General features: G+C 42.9%; 1 protein-coding gene across 1 annotated transcript; it reads left to right on the forward strand.

The window, feature by feature from the left end:
• The first annotated feature begins 3,538 nt into the window (after nucleotides 1–3,538).
• On the forward strand, nucleotides 3,539–18,966 carry SLC13A5 (solute carrier family 13 member 5). Its single transcript, XM_059829529.1, is given in 14 exon segments — nucleotides 3,539–3,606; nucleotides 4,275–4,371; nucleotides 5,069–5,176; nucleotides 7,997–8,125; nucleotides 9,007–9,143; nucleotides 9,587–9,801; nucleotides 11,787–11,958; nucleotides 13,139–13,261; nucleotides 13,800–14,012; nucleotides 14,784–14,905; nucleotides 15,192–15,310; nucleotides 16,551–16,712; nucleotides 17,944–18,081; nucleotides 18,838–18,966. Coding segments are annotated over 14 exon segments (1,932 nt in total).
• Nucleotides 18,967–20,606: the final 1,640 nt, after the last annotated feature.

Here is a 20,606-nt window from a genome sequence, read left to right on the forward strand (position 1 = left end):
CTTTTTAAGTCAAGCATCACATAGAGGTAAGTTCCAAGATGGTTGTTTTTTTAAATGTGATTTTCAAAAACCTGGGTAGAAGACACTTTTTCTGCTAAGTCCTAGAATGTCTCTGGGTCAGTTGTTTTCATTTTTGTTTCTCAGTATCAAGTATGATAGGTCTTACAGTTCTTGTTTAATATAATTTTGTTAAAACTTTTGTACCTCTGGGTGTTGCATGGAGCCTGCAACATGAAAGCACTTTAAAAAGAATGTGAGGAGAGTTTTTGTCTTGAGAGGGAATAGCAGTTATCTAGGTCAAATGGACTGCTTTAAAACAGGCAAACTGTACTTGTGTGCTTGGACAGCATTTGAATTAGAGGCAGAAAATATGTATATCTGTAATTAAATGAATCAAATCCTACCTGTAAAGCCTCCTTGCCACAGAGCATTCCTATCCAACAATAACAGGAGTAACTGGGATGATTGGCTTGTAGTGAATAAGACGTATCAGAAAAGCAGCTTCTTGGGAATGACCTGAATATATACTAAAATCTTTATTTTCCAATTTTTCCACCTGGATTGATGACCCTGGAATTCCTACGTTCCAAGAGGACTTGATTTCTAGTCCCTTTCTACTAATCCAAACAATGCAGGTCAGCCTTTGTTAACTAGTCTGCAGCAGTGTCCCACTTCTGAGTGGAACTCTTTACAGTGGCTTACATCATTGAATCTGGTATCTGAAGTACAAAAGGGAACATTGCAAGACTTGGTGTGTGGTTTGACAACTCTGTCAAGCTCATCTATGAAACTGCTGTCTTGAAAGGTGCGGCTGTTCCTGTCCCAGCTGTTACTGTTCCCAGCAATAAGTGGCCCAGTCTCTTGAGCTGGCTCTATGCTTGCTGAACACTTCATTGAACCTATTCAGCTCACTAACTCAGCAGAAAAATGTTCTGCTCTCTTTGTCAAGTTAAACTCCAATAAGCCCCAGAGCCACCAGCTGAGAAACGGCAAGAAAGTCAGGGCAGGTCAGTGGCAGTGAGCCATGAGGTGGGTTTGGCTCTGTTACTGCATCATAGGTTCTTGATATGCTTTAAAATGTCTGTGTTTATTAGGGTAGCACAGCAGCAAATATGAGCAATGGTGTCTAGTAACCAGGGAAAGGGATTCAGGTACAAGAGACTTGCTTCAGCTCCTGATTCCGCTTCATGTCACCACCCATGTCTAAGTCTCTTTGTAACACAAAGATTTCAGTTCCATTGTAAACTGATTTGAAACTTACTACCAAGAAGAACAAGAGCAGCACGTTATTCAACATTAGGGTATCAAAATTTAGCCCAAAGGCTACTACAATCTCCCGCTTCTAAATGGTGTCTGCAACCAAAAGCTAGTTTTACCTACAGTCTTTAAAGCAGTAGTTAAAGACCATGAAACCACATATCTCACATACATATTTGTAAATACTGCTCTGGTCTCTGCTATGTTCAGAGCAGTACTGACTGGAAGAAAGGATTCTTGAAGGCCTGCAGTTAGTGCTCAATTAACATGAGCTGAATTTCAGGCTGTGGGAGGTTTTTGTTTGAATGCTCTCTTTGAATGATCTAAAACTCCTCCTGCTGGAGGTTTTGCAAGCATGATGGGCTCTCTGCAGCTTCCTTTTGCCTGGCTGTCAGACTAGTTCTGTAAAGCAAGCAGCCAAAGCTTTGTCCACCTTCTCCTTGGCACAGTGAAGGGGAAGCTCATGGGCAAATTATGTGAAAGAGCTGCCATTCCTGTAGCACTCTCACATCCACCCAGTGCCAAATGTATCTGAGTTGTAAGCATAGATTGAGGGAGACAGAGAACAGCTGGAAGATGTGCCAAATCGAACATGCTCTGTGCTTCTCTCTGTTGGTGCATGCTGATCCCTTAGAGAGCAGTGCCCAGCCTTGGTCAGCATTGTAAACTGCTGTTCCCCCATTTCATCCAATCATGCTCTCCCCTTCCTGCATCTTGACTATGCATTGCACAGCTTTTCCACCTCCGTATCTGAATGCCGGCATCTTCTGTCTTGTCCTCACTCAGTATTCTTCCTGCCCATGTTGCTGTTTGTGATGATATGTGAATATGTGGTTCTAACATCTGGATTCAGTCAGCTTCTTGGCCTCCTGGTTCTTACAGTAGAGCATGAACTGACACATGTAAACCTCCAATGGTTTATAAAATAGTGATGGAGTTATCTTAAATACGATGTGTGCAGTGGCAGGATGGCTTGAGCAAGGGGGTAACAAGGTCAGAATTTACCTTTCAAGATTACAGGTTCCATTCAGCGCAGGACTTCGCCTTTGCTGCTCTGCAACAGCCACCTGCTTTGCTTGGTTTTAGCTGAATTCCTAGCAGACTTCCACAGTTGGCACTAATTTGATTTCTTCTCAGCAGAGTCAGCACAGACATTTTTCATGAACAAATATTTCACATGCACTCCAACAAAACCTGCTCTCCTCCTGAAGAAAACCTCTACAGAAGGAGCTTGGTTTTGCAAAAAAAAAGTAAAGAAATAAAAGTTGCTCATTTCCATGATGATGCTTAAGATTTTCCCCAGCTTTTGCTTTAGTCAAAGTGCTGGGAATGCCTTTAAATTTAGGTTTCTAAACTCAGTTTATCAGTGCTGGTCTTGATTCATGAAAAGATTACAGTTGCTTAGTTTGGGACCTGGATCTGAGATAAAAACATGCTCAGATAAAGAAGATTGAGACACAGTTTCATTCAAATCTGGACTCAATGTTGTTCCTAGAGCTTCCTCTCTCATTCAACTGGTATTGACCAGGCAGCTCAACCGGAAGAAGTGGGAAGTGGGTATTTATCTCTAAGGGTCAGGTACTTGCTGATCTTCATTGACACCTCCCTGTTTTCCTCCTTTGTTCCTTCCTTTCTGCTCTATAAACTCTTGGGATGCCTGCACCATCTTATCCCTGTCCCAAGTCAGCTGTTCCTAAGAACCCTAGGGAATACTGTGTTTCTCACATCCCTCCCCTTCTCCTCCCAAAGGACAGTCACTATATGCAGCAAAAGAGGGTACTCCACTATCTTTCAATCTGATTTCCTATTATTCAGATGCTTGTTCTTTTCTGTGATTCCTTTTCTGGTTTTGTTCCATATCATAGAATGTACTTTGCATGGCACACTGAAGGCAAATTTGCAGTAACTCCGCACAATAAGGAAATATTGATTCTCTTCTCTGTATTCGACAAAAGAGGACATTGAGGCATGGACTGGCTAACAGAATTGCCCACAGGAGTCCCTGATCTCATTCCCAGGTACAGCAAGCAAGTATCCTTTCACAGAATTAGTCCATTTAAAGGTATCAACACATGTTCATGGCCTTCTCTTTATTTTCTCTTTTCTGCACTGCATCTCATTTAAACAAGAAGACAGCAAATCATATTTGCATTGGTCTATCAAAGTGAACCTTAGTACAACGCCTTTAGAGTTAACTCTTTGCATTTTCTTATTTAAGTGCTTGCAGTCCTTTTTCTTTGTTGACTAGGGACCATTTTTTCATTGGAGACTGGCCACAGGAATGCAAGTTTTGGCCGATTCCCCACTTTCTGCTAGGCTTTGCGCTGGTGTTAAGTTTCCTCTGTGTTGGTAAGTTACCCAGAGGGACTGCTGCTAAAGGTTTGAAGATTTGGAATCTGTACAGATCCGGTTGGCTACTATTTTCCTTAGTGGACATTCACTGCTTTTACAAACAGAACAGTAACATTGGAGTGTCTTGTTTTGAACTTCTGTCACTCAAGTTCCTCTGGTCAGCAGAGGACAAATAGTGCAAGCTGTAGTCAGAGCTCCCTCATTACTTGCTGTGGAATCTGAAATTCTTTATTTCTGTGAGTAACTGCTTGGTAAGACTGTACTGAGAGACTGCAGGATCAAGTGGTCAAGATATGATTTATGCTGCTTTCAATTTCAGGTGGCTGTTGACATCCCAGAAGCAGAACATAAAATATCAACAGATTATTTGTCTTCAGGCTAGTTTCCAGTCCCTCCAGTTGTTCCTTTCTGCCATCTTGATAGTGTTTGCTACCCTTTCAGCAGTGCCATCACTTCTCATTCTGATTCTGTGGCTACACTGTAGACCTGAAATGAACAACATTTAAAATAACCTTTCAAGTTAACCTTTCTAGGTTATTTTTAACCCAGATTGCAGATACACAGTCCCTCACAAAATAAGCAGTGAAACACAGCCATGCATGCCTGCACAGACCTTTGTTTTGGCGAGACCACCACTGTGTTTTTAACTCTCCATCTCCCTAAAGGAGCTCAGTCCTTCCTTACCACTGTGTAAATGAGTGAAAGATGATCCTCCCTTGGTATCATCAGCACCTCCTGAGAGTCCAGCACCTGAGAGAAGCTGTGTGTCAGCTCTTTGGTCCCTGCATCTAATATGCATTATGAGAATCTGTGCTCGATGGCAACCTTCTGTAGGCACTATGAGCAGAGAGATTTTTCTTAAAACATTCTCACAACTGGTGTGATGGCTTGATACGCAGCCATTAAGCAGCTTTCCATGTTCATGGAGGGTCTGCAGAAGCACAGGCACAGAGGTGGACGTAAGGAATAGGGAAACGAGAAACGCCCCACATTACGTCCCGGCACCCATATGACAGAGCAGGCCAGCGGATTATGACTTGGTCAGGATGAGGCTGAGGAAATCTCCCAGGTGTCGGACAGGGGCTGCGGGCACCGTGTCCTCCGCGGCTGCTGCCGGCCGCCGTGGGGAGGGAGGGACGTCGCACGGCCGGGCGCGGGACAGGGGCGCGGGGCTGGCGCCAGACCTGTGGCTCTCCTGCGGCTCGCTCGCTCCTGATCCGTGTCTGCACCGCTACGCGGCGGCCCGGCCCCCGCCAGGGCGGGAGCGAGCCCAGTGTCTCGTCAGGGCGGCAGCGGACGGCCCCCGTCAGGGCGCGGGCGGGCCCGGTGTCCCGTCAGGGCGCGGGCGGGTCGTGTCGCCCCCCGCCATGTCCCTCCCGCCGCGGCCCCGCCGCCCCGTACTTAAGGCGGCAGCGGCGGGCGCTGCTCCTGCTCGCGCCCTGACCGTGTATCCCCACAGAAGATGGCCCCGACGTGCTTGCGGCCCCTGCTGAGGTACCGGTCCTTCGCCATCCTCTTCCTCACGCCGCTGCTGCTGCTGCCGCTGCCCGTCGCTGTGCCGACGCGGGTAAGTGCAAGCGGGGCCCACGCGGGAATAGAGTCCGGCCCCTGCTACCCCCCAGGAGCCCACCCCTCTGCCCCCCAGGTCTGGGCCCTGCTGCCCAAGAGCCCCAGTCCCAGCCAGCCACACAGGGCACTGTCGAGGCTTGCTGGGCACCCAGCCCGCTTGCCCGCCTCGTGCAGGGCCATGCCCCAGACACCCTGTGCAGCACTGGCCGCCCGGCCCTCCCTCGCCACAGCATCCCCTTTGCCCCCTGAGCAAGCAGCGCCAGATCCCTGCCAAGGCGGTTCCGCTTCCCCACAGTGGACTGAGGCAGATCCTTCCTGCCACCTCGTCCCTGAAGCATTTCTGTGCAGCTCAATTAGCTACTCGGTCCCAGATCTCAGGAATGTGTGTTGCAGGTTTCACTCCCTGGTGAAACGGGTGCTAGGCAGCTGAACTTGCAGAGGGAGCTCTGTGCCAATCTCTATTCATCTTAAGGGTTGTGCCATTGCCAGGACCTGGGGCTCCCATGGACCCATCCCATCTTGTAAATCAGATGCAATTCTTTTTGGGCCAAAGATAAATATATGCATAATGGGCCTGCACATTTAGAATTGTGTCTTGCATTATCTAGTAATGATGGCAGTGGACTGAAAGACAGGACTTCTGGGTTCTCCAGCACACTCTGCTGCTGAGGCTCTGAGGTACTTTAAGGAGTGTTGTGGAGTGGCATTTTTCATCAGTGGTGCAGTTGGGAGCCGTGCATTGTGTGTTATGCAGGGATTGTAACAGGGTCTCACATGCAATATCCTCCAATTCACATCCATCTTACTCCAGTGACGGCAATGGCACAACGCCTTTGCTTTCAGTGAAGTTCTACCAGCATAAAATTGGAATAAACCAGTGAAGAGTTTGGTCTTCAATGCCTTGTAGCCTTCTTGGCAAAATGTGAAAGCTCAGTTTACACTATTTTAGCCTAATAGCGCTTTAGAGTCTGTTCTAATGCTAAAAACAGTCTTTCAGTCTTTCTTCCGAGTGACCTGTATTGCTCAGTGTATTTTAAAGTACAGGAAAATATCATGCATATTTATAAACAAAATTGCCAGCCATTCTGGTTTACCTGTCTAAGTAATATCAGCCCTGCCTTTCAGTTGAATGCTGGTGCTTTATAGAAAGAGGAATTCCTGACTGTTAGGCATTACTTTGGTCAATACTAGGAAAGATAATTTCCCTAAAAAAATAAGTATGTCTTCAGTTTTCCGGTATTTGTAGGAATATTGTGTCATCAGTCTAATCTGGGAAATTACAGTATTTCACAATGGGAGAGTAACATTTCCATCAGTGACTGCTTTTCCAGCTCTCAGAGAGAAGGCAGATCATTGTGTTTCCTGTCAACTGTACAGAGACATCAAAGAAACATTCTGTGACTGTTCCCTTAAATCAGAGGTAGATATAGGTATAGATACAGATACGTATTTAATTCCAGATCTTTGGTTGTTTGAATTGGCTGTGGTCGTCGGAGTTAATTTATAAGCATGGTTGTATTTTTGAACTTCATATAAATTATTTACTCTCCACTCTACAAAACACGTTTCTCTTCTGTATTGTGAATTTTAATCACTTAAGGTTGTCTCTCATACTGGCAACAGATTAACCACAGTCAGTTCTAGCACTTAGTTCTGTGGTACAGCATAAATTATATCATAAGCTCACCTCATATTTATTAAGGGAAGAGACTTAAATAGGATCCTTCTGATATCTTTTAATCTCTGAAGAAATATTTTTTTCCAAAACTTGTGCTGTAATTAATCTCCTGGAAACCTGAAGAAAAAAAATTACAAATTACTTACAAAGGCTGTTTTCTGGTTCTTAAGCTTCTCAACAAAATGAAGGAAAACACACCCCTATTTATAAATATCACCTTACGGCAATTTTTAAATGTCACTGTAACACCATTTATTTTTGCAATAAAGTCCCATTTGTTGTGTTAAAATAAAATCCTATAAACACATACTCTAAATATGAGCAAATTCTGAACTACAGAACACTGACTTAAGCTTTAAAACACTGTTTACTGTTGGCTAATGAATGCTTACTTCTCCTAACAATTTTGAAAGTACAAACCAAGGAAGGCTAGGTTACAGAAATGCCTGATTAACAATATAAAAAGACATGTTGCAACATTTCTAGTCTAGGGAATCCCCGTAGTAGTTAAGCACAGTATGATTTGGAAAAGTAATTAAATACCTCTAATGTGCTTAGTCACAAAAAAAAAAAAAAGGTAAAAGAGTTTTACTTTAAGAGTTACTTTAAAAAGTTAAGGACTTTTAAATTATTCAGTGATATAGTTTCTGGGCTCAGGTGTGTTACTGGACACACCTCGAACACTTGTGAATTTCAGACAAGCTAATCATCTACACTGGGAAATTTGGCCATCCATTTAAAAATAATTAACTCAAAATAGAAATGCCAAAATCTACAAATACTATTAAAAATTCTTGGCTCCTAGATGTGAAATCTGCTTACCTCAGCTGCCAAGAGGTAGTTGCACAGTGCAAACTGTGTACTTACCTAGTTGTGGAAGATTTCTTTTTCTCACACCCTACATTTTGTGTGGGTGTATTACAACAAACACTGTGGTCAAAAAGATCTTTTTATGCAACTGACTTCAGAACAAGGTTTAAAAGTACAAGTTTAAATCCTCATGTCTCTGCTACCTATTTCAGCATAAGTTGTTAAACTACAGGCAATGGAGTGTTTGGGCCCCTTATAAAAGCTACCAATGTGTTTCTTATCTTTAAGAATAGTTTTCTATGCTTAAATGTGTCTTCTGTTATGTTGCAGGAGGCCAAATGTGCATATATCATCATCATCATGGCTGTGTACTGGTGCACTGAAGTGATCCCACTGGCTGTTACCTCCCTCATGCCTGTGGTATTTTTCCCTCTGCTTGGAGTTCAAAGCTCTAAATCAGTAAGGAACTTGCTCAATCCGGATCTGATACAGGGATATCCAATGCTCTGATCCCCCACCAATATTTAGCAAACAAGTCCGATAGGAAAGCACTCCAGTTCTGTGGTGCTGGTTTTGAACACATTGAGCAGTGTTCAGGGTTCCTGTATGGGAAGATGCTGAACTAAATACACATTTGCCCAAGGTGTTAAGAGTGTGGAGCTTGGAGTTGTAGAGGGGAAGGTCCATTTCTGGGCATGGATCCTGCTGAAGAGCATCCCAGTAGTGCCAGCAGCTTGTGTGTTCATAAACCATCCCATGAGAATGCAGTGCTGACATATCCTCTGGGAAATTTCAAAATGCACGGGACAAACTTCTTCTGACAGGGTAGACAACATGACGCCAACAAGTACACTGTGTCCCCTCCAAAGCTCATTCTGTCTGTTTGTGCTAGTGCTTTAGTCCCAGGGAGAAAGGCTGTACTTAGGTACTGTAGCCCAGGTTCACTACTGGCCAACAAGCTGGTAAGGGCAGGTGTGGTTGCCAAAGGTGCTGAAAAATCAGTTTTGGAGCTCAGCATTTCTAGTACCTACACAATACCTTGAGCCCTGAACAATGTTTTAGGAAACTGCTGCCATTTTGTACTTTATTAACTCCTCATGATCCAAAAAGAAGGTTCGTGATGCACAAAGAGCCCCTGCATTAGACAGTTCAGCACTTAAACAGGGGATTAAGGGTTCAGGAAACTAGAAGCAGCTCTGAGGCTGCAACTGCCCCTTCTGCCAATGTTGGGGTGGGGCCTGGTGCAGTAAATGGCTTTGAGAGGATGGGAGGCAACATGTACTAGTGAAGCTAGCAAAAGGCAACATTTGGGCCCCTGACCTACCTTCTCTGTCTTTCAGGTGTGCTTGCAGTACCTAAATGACACAAACATGCTCTTCGTTGGAGGGCTGATTGTTGCAATTTCTGTTGAACAGTGGAATCTTCACAAAAGGATTGCGCTGAGGGTCCTGCTCATTCTTGGGGTGAAGCCTGCACTGTAAGAGTATTACATTACTTCGTCCTTGCCTCTGTCAATTTAGCAGAGGCCTAGGGATGGTGTTTAACAGTCAGCAGAGAAGGGAACCTTCAAGAACCTCTTTAGCTGCACTTGTACAGAGTTTCCAGAGGTGAAGTCTGGCAGCAGGAAGAGTTTATTTGCCCTTTAGCCAAAACCAGCATCTGGCTAAATTCTAGATGCTTGCCATTGGGGACAAAGTGATGACAGACTTAATCATGCACAGACTATGAGCTAAATGGCTTTCTGGGATTCCTTCAGTGAAGGCAGCAGAGCTGTCCTAGAAGGGAATCTGGCCCTGTTTTGTATTACTGGACACTTACACACATCCCTGTCTGGGCTCTACTCTCTAAATTACACTGACTACAAAGCCTAGCAGTGTCTGTTTTCTTTCCTTTCTCCTCTGCCTGTTTCTCTCTTTTCAGCCTCATGCTGGGATTTATGATAGTCACTGCCTTCCTGTCCATGTGGATTAGTAACACAGCCACCACTGCTATGATGGTTCCCATTGTCCAGGCTGTCCTGGATCAAATGGACAACACAGAGTATGATGTGACCATGATGGAACAAGCAACCGGACAAACAAATACAGTGATTGAGCTGGAGGAAAAGAATGCATCAGATCCCACTTCAGTGCATGGTAAGGGCCTACTCAGCAGTGAGTTGATTCTACTGAACGCGCTACGCACAGAGCTCCCTGAGCTAGAAGGAGTTCTCTGTACCTTTTCCAAGGAAAGAGGATGGTAACCTGGCTGAAAATCCCTAAATGCATGACATCTAGGTTTTACAAAATAGCTTCTGATTTTGGTGGCTGCCATTTTGTTATGCTTAATGCTAGATCCCATGCAGATTGTTATTTTCTTTCCTTCAAGTTGGGATCATTCTCCCATAGTTTCCCTAGACTTAACTGCCTGCTCAGGGAAGTGAAAAGCATATCCTGTGGGAAATATCATCCAACCCCCCCCAGCATCCCACTTTCTAAATCTTGTGATTATCAGTGGGGATTCAGCTTCTAAGCCATGTAGGAATGTCTGAAAAATTTTGTGCAAACGCAACCTATTTTCGTTCTGGGGTAATAAATATCTCTGTATTGACCAGATTGTATGTGGAGGTGAGGAGAAGAAAGAAGAATACTTTAAAACCTACATGGAAAAGAGGAGCTGGTGTCATTTGACTCACAGTAGACAAACTACTCTTTGGAACACTTTAAAGTGTGCTCTTGCCCTAATGCTTGACTCCACAAGGTCCTTCTGTCAATGCTGTGGTTCTGCAGTAGGTTTCACTTGATTTGAACCATGTGCACAAACTGAACCCCTCTGATTTCACTGCTCTGCTGTGCTGTTACGGAGGGCTATATTATTAGATACCATTAAAGATCAGATCTGTGGTGCCTTTCTCTTTCAGAGGAGGAAGGATTGTCTTGGGGATTTTCATGGAGACATGATTTCACTGAATTAGCAAGTTGATCTGCCACAATTCTGTGTGTGACTGTGTGCAAGAAAGAGTGCAAATGTTGGTAGTGCCTGCTGTGTCCCACATTTCAAGCCTTCTGCCTGGGACACATCATGCCCATTTTCTGGCTTACGTGTCCATGGAAGACATAGTGTTGAAGAAGGGTGTTTATATGTGCCAGGCATTGCTCTGTTACGAGATTGACTCGTAACTGCCGTATTTGTTTGGACCGTGGAGGCATAGTTTAGATACAACCATGATCTCTGCTTTTTGGTTGCTTCATTTCTTACCTCACTTGTGAAGGGAGAATGCACTATGATTGTGCAGAGCTCAGACACCCTGTTTATGTAAGATGTGCAAGCCCACAAGAATGCCACTTGGTCACAGAGTGCTCTGTAAGGTTGCTCATTTCTAGCTTCCAAACAGTTGTATTAAAGATAAGTTTGCATATTTGCAAATGCTCTTTTAAATGTTGATTCTTGACTCCCAAAACCAGACTTCTGCTCTAAGACCAGTGATAATAATTTTGCTGGTTTTCTGTCCACTTAGAAGGATCTGCTTGGCTTTGCTGGCTAATTTATTTTAACATGTAGTGACGGTAATAAATGTGTGCAAAAAATACCCTTTGGTATTGTTGAGTTGGTTGTAATTGCCATAAATTCATTGTCCTGCTCTGTTAGCCCAGTCAAACTTCCAAGATTAGACTGTTAGAGAACAATGAACACAGCGGCAAAATGTCATGGTTGATGTAAACTGACCTAACATATTGATCTTAACAGTTATGCCAGGCAAGAATTTGATTTTGGGTGGGGTTTTTTCTGCCCATATTCACAGCTGTTAAAGCTAGTTGGGTTCTTACTGTGGTATTGGAATGGTTCCAGTGAGTACAATATCTGGCTGGTGGTAAGCCTCTCTGTGAAACAAGAAATTACTGCGGAGGAACTGTGGCACTGATATGGACAACAGCATCCTTGGATCATGTAGACCGAGATTGTCAACCTCGCTCTTCAGCTCCTCATGAACATGAGTCCAAGGTATTTAGGGACATATCTGTGGTTTTTTGAATTAAAATAAAAGGCGTACACAAACTGGAAGCACTGAGCCTGCAGACCCTGTCCTGAACTCTCTGCCTCCCTAATTTTACCTGAGTCAAATTGTGTTCTTTGTGTCTAGTCATAGGCAATGGACAAGTCCCTGATGACCCCGGATCTTCTGAGGAAAAGAAAATGAGGAAGCATATATGTAAGGGAATGACACTTTGTGTATGCTATGCTGCCAGCATTGGAGGAACTGCAACACTCACTGGAACAGGACCAAACATGGTATTGAAAGGCCAGATGAATCAGTAAGTCGTTCTTGCTGTTTCTTATACTATCTTACTGTTTCTGTGACCAACTGACTAGTCTTAGATGACAGTTCCAGTTGCAAACTATAAGCAATAACCAGTTGATGAACTGAGAGTGAGGAACATGTATGAAGTGATGGGCCTCATTTTTCTGCTTCAGCCTTTTTTAGGCAGCTATGTGCTGGTTTTATAGGTCTCCTGAGAAACTTAGAAATACTTGCTGGTAATCAGCAGGCAACTGGTTGATCATGAGATACTGGTTCTTCTGCCTCCTCTTTTCAACTGAAATGCAGCACATCAGCACATCAGCAGAGGAACTGCAGTGAAGAGCATCACAATGTATGATTAACTCTTCTCATAAGCACACCGAAGAGAGCTAAATATAGCTTAGCCTCTCCTATAATATTATTCCTCCCTGCTGTGGCTGTGGAAACTGTACAGATGCTGTTGTAAAGGAAAGGAGTTATCCACAAAATACTCTCTTTGCTAAACTGAGTTTGGGAATTGATTTAAATGCAACCTAATCTACAGTGGAAATTTTGCAGACTCCACAACAGTCCCTCAACATTGCTTCCTTCTGTTGGGAGTACTTCAGCCTCAGCTGCCACGTTACCCATTGGTTTTAACACCTAGCTGGAAATTTGCTATTGATATTTTTCCTCCAGTAATTACTGGTGGACACAGGGAAGAACACAAATTGCTGTTCTTAAAACACTGGCTTCATTCTTTTAAGCCAGCTAGCAACTTTGTCTTCTATTGAAGTGAGCAGAAGTGCAGCTATTAATTTCAGGAAAGACAATTCTTGCTCTCTTATCAGAATGAACGGGGAGGAAGAAAGAATGTCCTGTCTTGGGATAAATGAGCAGGCATGTTGGAAGTGAAAAGTACCTAGAATGCGTGGGAGATTTTTCAGCAGCACTTGTCTTACTGAGACCTAAAATATCAACATGAACTCCTATATGCATTCAGACAAAATACAGAGAAAACCAAGGATCATTTAGGTTCTGCTCTGAAATCCAGGCTGCCTTCCTATTGACTTCAGTTAGGCTATGGATGTTGCCTATGATTACTTGTAATGGTTGTCCTAGATTTACATGTATAATTGTCACTAGCACATATTAAAGGGAGAGTAGATTACTAAATGTTTTGACATTCATACAGAAAGTATTTTTCTTTTCAGGTTATACCCCAACAATAATGATATTGTGAATTTTGCTTCCTGGTTTGGGTTTGCATTCCCAAACATGATTCTGATGTTGGTACTAGCTTGGCTTTGGCTACAGTGCTCCTTCATGGGACTCAAGTGAGTATTTAACTACACGATAGTGTGTAAATCCCTCAGGTAATGCAGATCAGCTTACTGAGAAATCTGGATAAAACAAATGATCTGACAAGTTATTAATTTTGTAGCAGAGAGCAGTTCCATTTCACAGAAACTTTTGAGGTCTGGAAACCTTTTGTGTTCATGGGAGTTGCACTAAGGCAAAAGCATTATACATTCCTAATGTTCAGAGAGAATTGCCTTTTTATTTTTCAATTTCACATCTGAGAATTTCAACCCTAGGAGAGCTAGCATATCTGTTTTGCTACCCTTGATTCAAAACTGAGTTTTTCATCCCAGGTTGCTCCAAATTGGACAGAGACTTACATCCATTCGTGGACCCCATTCTTCTGTGAGAACTGTCATGTCCCCATGAAATACTTTGTTGTCATTTCTTTGTTCCTGGCCTCTGCTGTAGTCTGTGTCTGTCCCCAGTAGTGACAGCTTCAGAGTGGCAAGCATGTTAAATCCTTCTAGTAAGATAATACTTACAGTATTTTCTTCTCCCTTTTTCTTAAAGCTTTAAAAAAAGCTGGGGCTGTGGAACAGAGAGAACTGCTAAAGAAAAAGCTGCATACAACGTGCTGAAGGCAGAAATGAAGAAATTAGGCCCTATCTCCTATGCTGAATTCAATGTCCTCCTAATGTTTGTTTTGCTAGTTCTCTTGTGGTTTTCCAGACACCCAGGCTTTGTAAAAGGCTGGGCCACCAGGCTCTTCCCAGAAGGAGAAAAGTAAGTTTTTAGGGGTTTTTCATCCTGTACCCTCTTGGTTGTGAATCAGATTCCCTTGCTCTTACATTCCATTTTGAGTGTGGGGTCATTCATTCCACTTTATCTGAATTCACATTTCTGGGCTTGATCGTATCACTTGTGCGTGAGGTCACCGGTTGATCTACTGTTTGACAGTTTGTATTGCAATGAGGGCTGGAGACTGGGACATGAAGCAAGCTGAACCTCCTAAAGGAAGAGAAAATTCTGTAATGCTGGTCTGTCACACTGATGTACACATTAGTATTTTGTTTGTATGAGCGCCAACCAGTTGCAGTGTCATTGGAATACTTGGTAATATCACCTCTAAACAATAGCTTATAACTCACTGGGAAATTGATTTGGTGCTTTGAATGGCTTCTGCGCAGAGTGTCTGTGGCGTGTTAAGCACATAAAATGCACGACAGGACTATCATTCAGGCCATTGCTTTACACATCTTTCTTTGAGATACAACTGTTGAATCTTGGCTTCACCACAGAGAAGGAACCCTGCACCCAGGAGCTGTTCTCATCTGTGACTCTGGTTATTAATGTGTATTGTGGCTAGTTTCTTTTATTACTGTTTTTTATGTTGTGGCAGGTCTGAGAGACCTCAGTCATGAACTAATGACCCATTTTGCTAATGTATAAGCTCCAAACAGGATGACGAACAGCAGTGATTGCAATGCTGGAAGGCAGCCATCTTCTAGGAGAAAGATGTCTATTTTCTAAGCTATATTCTCTTTTCTTCTTTAGGTATATCACTGATTCTGCTCCTGCTGTGTTTATTGCCCTGCTACTGTTCATCCTTCCTGCTAATAAACCCAAATTCATAGGCTGGAATCCAAGCATGTCTGACCCTAAACAGACTGAAGAAGGTATTTAAAAGAGGAATTGTAACATTTTGAACCAGTTAGCCAGTTCCAGCTAGCATGGCAGAAACATATACTGGATTTGCATGCAGTTCTTCAGGGTAACTCACCTCCCTCACTTCTTGGACAGGGCTGGGGCACAATCCCTGCTCATGTGTATTTTGCTTACCCTGTGCAGGTTTCTCAGTAATATGCATCTGCCTGTTGGGTCTTTCCCTAGTATCTTATAGAACAGGAGACAAAATGTCTTCACTCTCCTAAAACATGTTCTGCTTTTCATTTCTCACTTCAGATATAAAAAAGCCATTTTTATCAGCCCCGCTGCTAGACTGGAATGTGGTTCAGAGGAAGATGCCCTGGAGCATTGTGCTGCTGCTGGGAGGAGGTTTTGCTTTGGCTGATGCAAGCGCAGTATGTCCTGACATCTGTTTTTCTCTGACTCAAAGGCGAACTTCCCTGGTTTGTTATCTAGTTCTGTGTTACTGGGCATGCACCCAAAGCCAAACCCAGTAGAGATGTTCAGATCTGGAGGAAGATCCAAATTAGCAAAAACTGGGAAGAGAGGTGAATGTTTGTGCCTCTTTTTCAGGAATTTGTGTGCTCTGACCAAGTTTCTTCAATTTGTCTTACCTCTTGGAGGCTGCAGAGTAGTTTGGGATCTTCACTTGCTGGTCGGACCAGAAAAGCAGCCTTTCTTATTTCTGTTATCATCCCGATCCCAGCCATGGCTAGAAAAATAGAAGTATAGATAACACTTGTAAGATTTTTCAGAACCATTTGAGATTTGTTTAAAGGATATATGTCTTCAGATTTAAATGAAACCCCTATTGAAGTGGTCAGGAAGAAAATCATTGTGGGTAGATATCTTCCACAATTGTATTGTGGTTTCTTGAAATTCTTGTCAGTGGCTGTTGCCAGGCCATATGCTGCATTTCATGCCCATGGTTTGATCCTGTGTTCATAGATTCACAGAAAAGGCAGCTGATACCCCAAAACAGGAAAGAATCTTGAGGTGAACCATATTGTTTCCTTCATCACTGCTAAGATGCATCTAAATCAAAGCAAGTCTTAGCTATCAACAGTGCCATGCTTTGGGGAAATTCATATTTGGTTCTAAGTTTTGTGGCTAGCTAGTTTTAAACCATGGGGAAAATTAAAGCTCTAGGGCCTTACATTCATCTACATGCATCATACATATACTATTAAAGCTCCAGAGCATTAGAAGCCATCAAGACAAAGGTTTTGTAAGCTGTTTGAGTCAATCGCTGCATATGTTCATATAATAGAGCATTCACACAGCATCAGTATCTTCAGAAACCTTAGAAAAACATGCCAGGAAACTTCTGAGTGATATGTTAAGTATTTGCAATAGTCTCAGCAATAATTGTTTCTGTTTAGCAAAAAAACATAATTTTGCAATCAAAGTGTGAGCATGTATTTGGGTTCCAGAAAAATCAGGAAAGCGGGACTCAGTATTATGTCTAGTTGGTAAGGAATTTCTTTCAGTGTTTGTGACAGATCATTGTACTTTCCCGGATGGTGTCTACATAATTCAGGAGTCACTTATTTGGTAGGAATGTTACACATGAGTTCCCTGTCCATGAGCTAGGGGTTCTAAGCCTCACTGAAAACCACCTTTTTTTCTTATCAGAACTCTGGGCTCTCAGCTTGGCTGGGTCATCAAATGACTCCACTAGGATCTATCCCACCATGGGCCATTGCAACAGTACTTTCACTTATTATAGCTGTCTTCACTGAATGCACCAGTAATGTCGCCACAGCCACTCTCTTCCTACCTGTCTTTTCATCCATGGTAAGATTATTTCCATGCTGTTATCCTATCAACTGGGAGATCAGAGTTAAACTGACAGCCTTTAGTAGCAAAGCAATATCGTATTTATCGTCTTGAATGTTGCTCCAATGTTAATCTGAAAGCCAGTAATGAAACAGTCCATCTGACAGTATACCATAATGGACAGTGATTTTAGCTGGTGTTCACTGCTATGTTTATAGCATCATATGTAGATAGAAAGTGGGAATGCAAACTTTCTCCAACCTGCCCTACCTATATGCCTGAACCCTGAGAACCAACTTCTTCAGGGAAAAAGCTAATTCAGGATGCCTATCCCATGGCACCCTCACTGAAAAGGAAGACAGTTCAAGCTTTCTGTAAGGTGTGTCCCTTGGCCCTGGAGAAAGTGAAGTGAAAGTCACTTTTTTAATACAGATCAACAAACACCAGTTACTTCTGGTCATTTTGTATTTGAACCACCAGGTCAGAACTGGAAAAACACACACACACAAAAAAAAAACCCTCAAAACAAAACAAAATCCAGAACTTTCTATTAATCCCTTTGAATGGTTCCTTCATCTTCATGGTTTTATGCTAGAATACAGAAGGTGGTAGGCCTGATTATTAGAAACGTGTCATTTTCCACAGGAAGCCAGAACAATTTGAAAACTTACGGAGGAAAACCTGGTAAGTTTTGCTGCCTTTTCTGAGCAGAATTGAAATTGTAGCATAAAGGAAAAAATAGGTTACTGTGTTCTTTAATTTGGAAAGTACAACTGCTTTATTCTAGACCATTTCATCGAAGTAAAATTATCCCAATCAAGGTGCTGAGCTATTAGTGACTTAAATTGGCACTTAAGTTCTGAGTTCCACAGAGTTTATGTAATGTCTAATTGTTATTCCACATGCCTAGTAATTATAATCCCATCCCTGTGTTACTCTGGCAGAAGTGTGGTCCGAGGTCAAAGAAAAGACCATTGGATAAATTTGACCAGAACTCCAAATTATACCATAGAGTAAAACAAACAACAAGAAAGAATCAAACACTGTTTTTAAGTATTGTGCAACAGGAAACGAGAGCAAAGTTATCTTTAAGCACATGTGCATTTCAGAATAAAATCCTTGTAAATTACTCCGGTGATACAATACCAGGAAACAAGACGAGCCTGCGCATCTCAGTGGTCTGGGAAAGGTTCTTTATGCTTTTCTTTTGGAACACCTCCAGTGTGATATTCTCTCCATTTCATTGCAGGCTGCATCTGTCAAGATCCATCCTTTGTATGTTATGCTGCCTGGTACTCTCAGTGCTTCCTTTGCCTTCATGTTACCTGTTGCAACACCACCAAATGCGATAGTGTTTTCCTATGGCCACATCCGTGTTTTGGATATGGTAAGATGATAATTGCCTGGTCTCTTATCTGAAGCTCTCCCTTGCCTTTATCCTGAAATATGGTGAGAGTTTAATTTTCTTAGCCGAGTATTTCCAAAGTACCAGGAAGCTCTTATGGGCTGTAACTACCACCCTGTGCCCCTCTCTTATGCGGTGCTAATATGGCAATAAAGATTTGCATCTTTGAACTAGGAGTACCTTTCTCACAGGCTTTGACAGACATACATCCCAGCCCAACTGAGATTAAAAACTGACAAGTCATAAGTCTTTTAAACACTGAAGGGTTAAAATGTAGTCAGTGCTGTCCAGTCTTCTGGGGCTTTGGCGAGTGTAGCTGAAGTCTTGTTTCCACTGGAGCTGAAAGCAGAAGGTAACAATCAGTTACCCTAGGCTCTGGTCCTCTGATTGCCTGCCAGACCACACAGTGCCAGATTCTGTGCCGAACACCCAAACATTATCGGTTTTCTAACTGGAGACTTGAAGGGGGCAGAAGCTGTTCTTTAACTAATAAGAGCAACTTGTTGTACATGCCTTAAAGCTCCTAGAGTAGTTATATAGCAGAGTGTTCAAAGGCTTTGCACAGGGTGTTCCCTGGTATTTCGACCTAAGCCAAGAACATAGGGCAGTGGATACAATGGCTATTTCTGTGATTTATTTGACCACGTGTCTTTCTTGTGTACGTACAAATAGGCCTTGCTGCAATTTGCTGTGCTGGTGTTTGGTTATTGTTGTTGGTTTGGACTTCTGTCCTCCCAGGTTAGATCTGGAATAGTGATGAACATCATTGGAGTCTTCTGTGTCACACTGGCCATCAACACATGGGGAAGACCTATGTTTCAGCTGGACACATTCCCAACCTGGGCAAACAGCACAACTAACCAGTGAGCAGTGAAGAATTCATGTGTTAAATGAGGAAGGGACCCTTAATACTACTTCCTATTGCCCGAAGCCCTGTAGAGTCTCATCACCACTTCAGATCGAGTGTCAGGTATTTGCTACCTTCCAGGAGTCACACATCAGTTCAGGCATGAACCAACTCAAATTTGTTCTGGTTGTGCTGAAGCCAAAAGTGCTGTTTAATTACACAACCCTGAGGATCATGTGTCTGGATCATATGTATGATCAAGTGATCTATTGTACCTCCAATCAAGGTCGAGATTTAGAATTTATCGAACTTTAAATAAAGAGAGGGCAGGCTGTTGTATCAAATGGTTTGAACTATCATATCACTGGTATGTACTTGTAATTTGTTAGCATTGAACACTGCACTCAGGCAGGAGCTGAAAATTTATTAACTGTTACTTATATCCACAAGTCAGCAGCTGTACTGTTGTCACTTGTCTCGTGAAAGTAGGTGTATGGTATGTTACGTTACGTTACGTTACGTTACGTTACGTTACGTTACGTTACTTTTTAGTCGGGCCCTAGCCATGTGGTGGAATCCTTCCAAGTCAACATCCAACACATTTTCCATTGCCTTGTTTTCACTCCTAAATCTCATTGCATTTAGACACCCTTACTGAGGGTTGAGATAACATAGTTCCATGCTGGTCATGATTCAGCTGATGTCTTGGGCAATGATGAATTAAGGCTGGCTTTGTGTTTCTTGCACTGTGGCACTGGCAGAGCCAGGAGCCTTTCCCTCTCTCAGCCACAGGATGTGGTTTCACATGCCAACCAGTGTTTTGTTAGTGCCAGCCTGGAAATGACCGGTGGCCTAGAGGACTTCACACCTATTGTGAAAGTTCCTGGATTAGCCCCTGATGTGCCTTATTAATTAACTCTGGAATTTTGGAGTGGAGACAAGGCATGAGAAAGGCTCTAACTGAAGGCCTTGTAAAAATGTAGGGGCCCAGATACTAGGGCCTGTGCTGGCTGTCAGCAATGGGAGTTGTCTTGTGTACTTTGGAATTCAGGTCCTTTGAGAAAAGTGTTTTGCAGCACCTGTTTATATCACTTCTGAAGCAGAAGGAGTCTACAGAAAGATTGATGTTGGACTAGGTGTACTTTATCAGTGGGACATGGATGCTTTTCATTCAGCCCTGGAGATGAAGCTGGGTGGGAGGTAAGGCAGTGTGTTACAGTGGAGAGATCTGTGGGCATGACCTGAGTTCTGCTCCCAGGCTTGCTGTGCAGCCTCACGCAAGTCAGTTCACCTCTTTTTGCCTCAGTTGCCCCTCCTGAAGAAGATGTCATGGTACCTATCTACCTCACAAGGTGTTGTGAGGACATAAGGGTCAAATTCTGCGTCCATGGTGATTCCCCACCTCATGATAAGGAGTGCAAGGTTGAAGTTATAGAATCATAGAATTCTAGCCAGAGAATTCTGGCCAGAAGAACTGTCCCCTAGGATTGTAGTGTGTGTAGGATATTTAATAGTTTTGTTATTAACGTGAATGTTCTTTATAGAACTGGAAAAATAGTCACATTTTTCTATTTAAAAGTAAGGAAAGTATTTATCCACAAAATGACCAGGTGCTTTTCTGAGCAGAAAACTACTTCAAGAATTATTTGGTTTTCGTGCC

This window comes from Gavia stellata, chromosome 25 (assembly GCF_030936135.1).
Source record: "Gavia stellata isolate bGavSte3 chromosome 25, bGavSte3.hap2, whole genome shotgun sequence".
Taxonomy (NCBI): domain Eukaryota; kingdom Metazoa; phylum Chordata; class Aves; order Gaviiformes; family Gaviidae; genus Gavia; species Gavia stellata.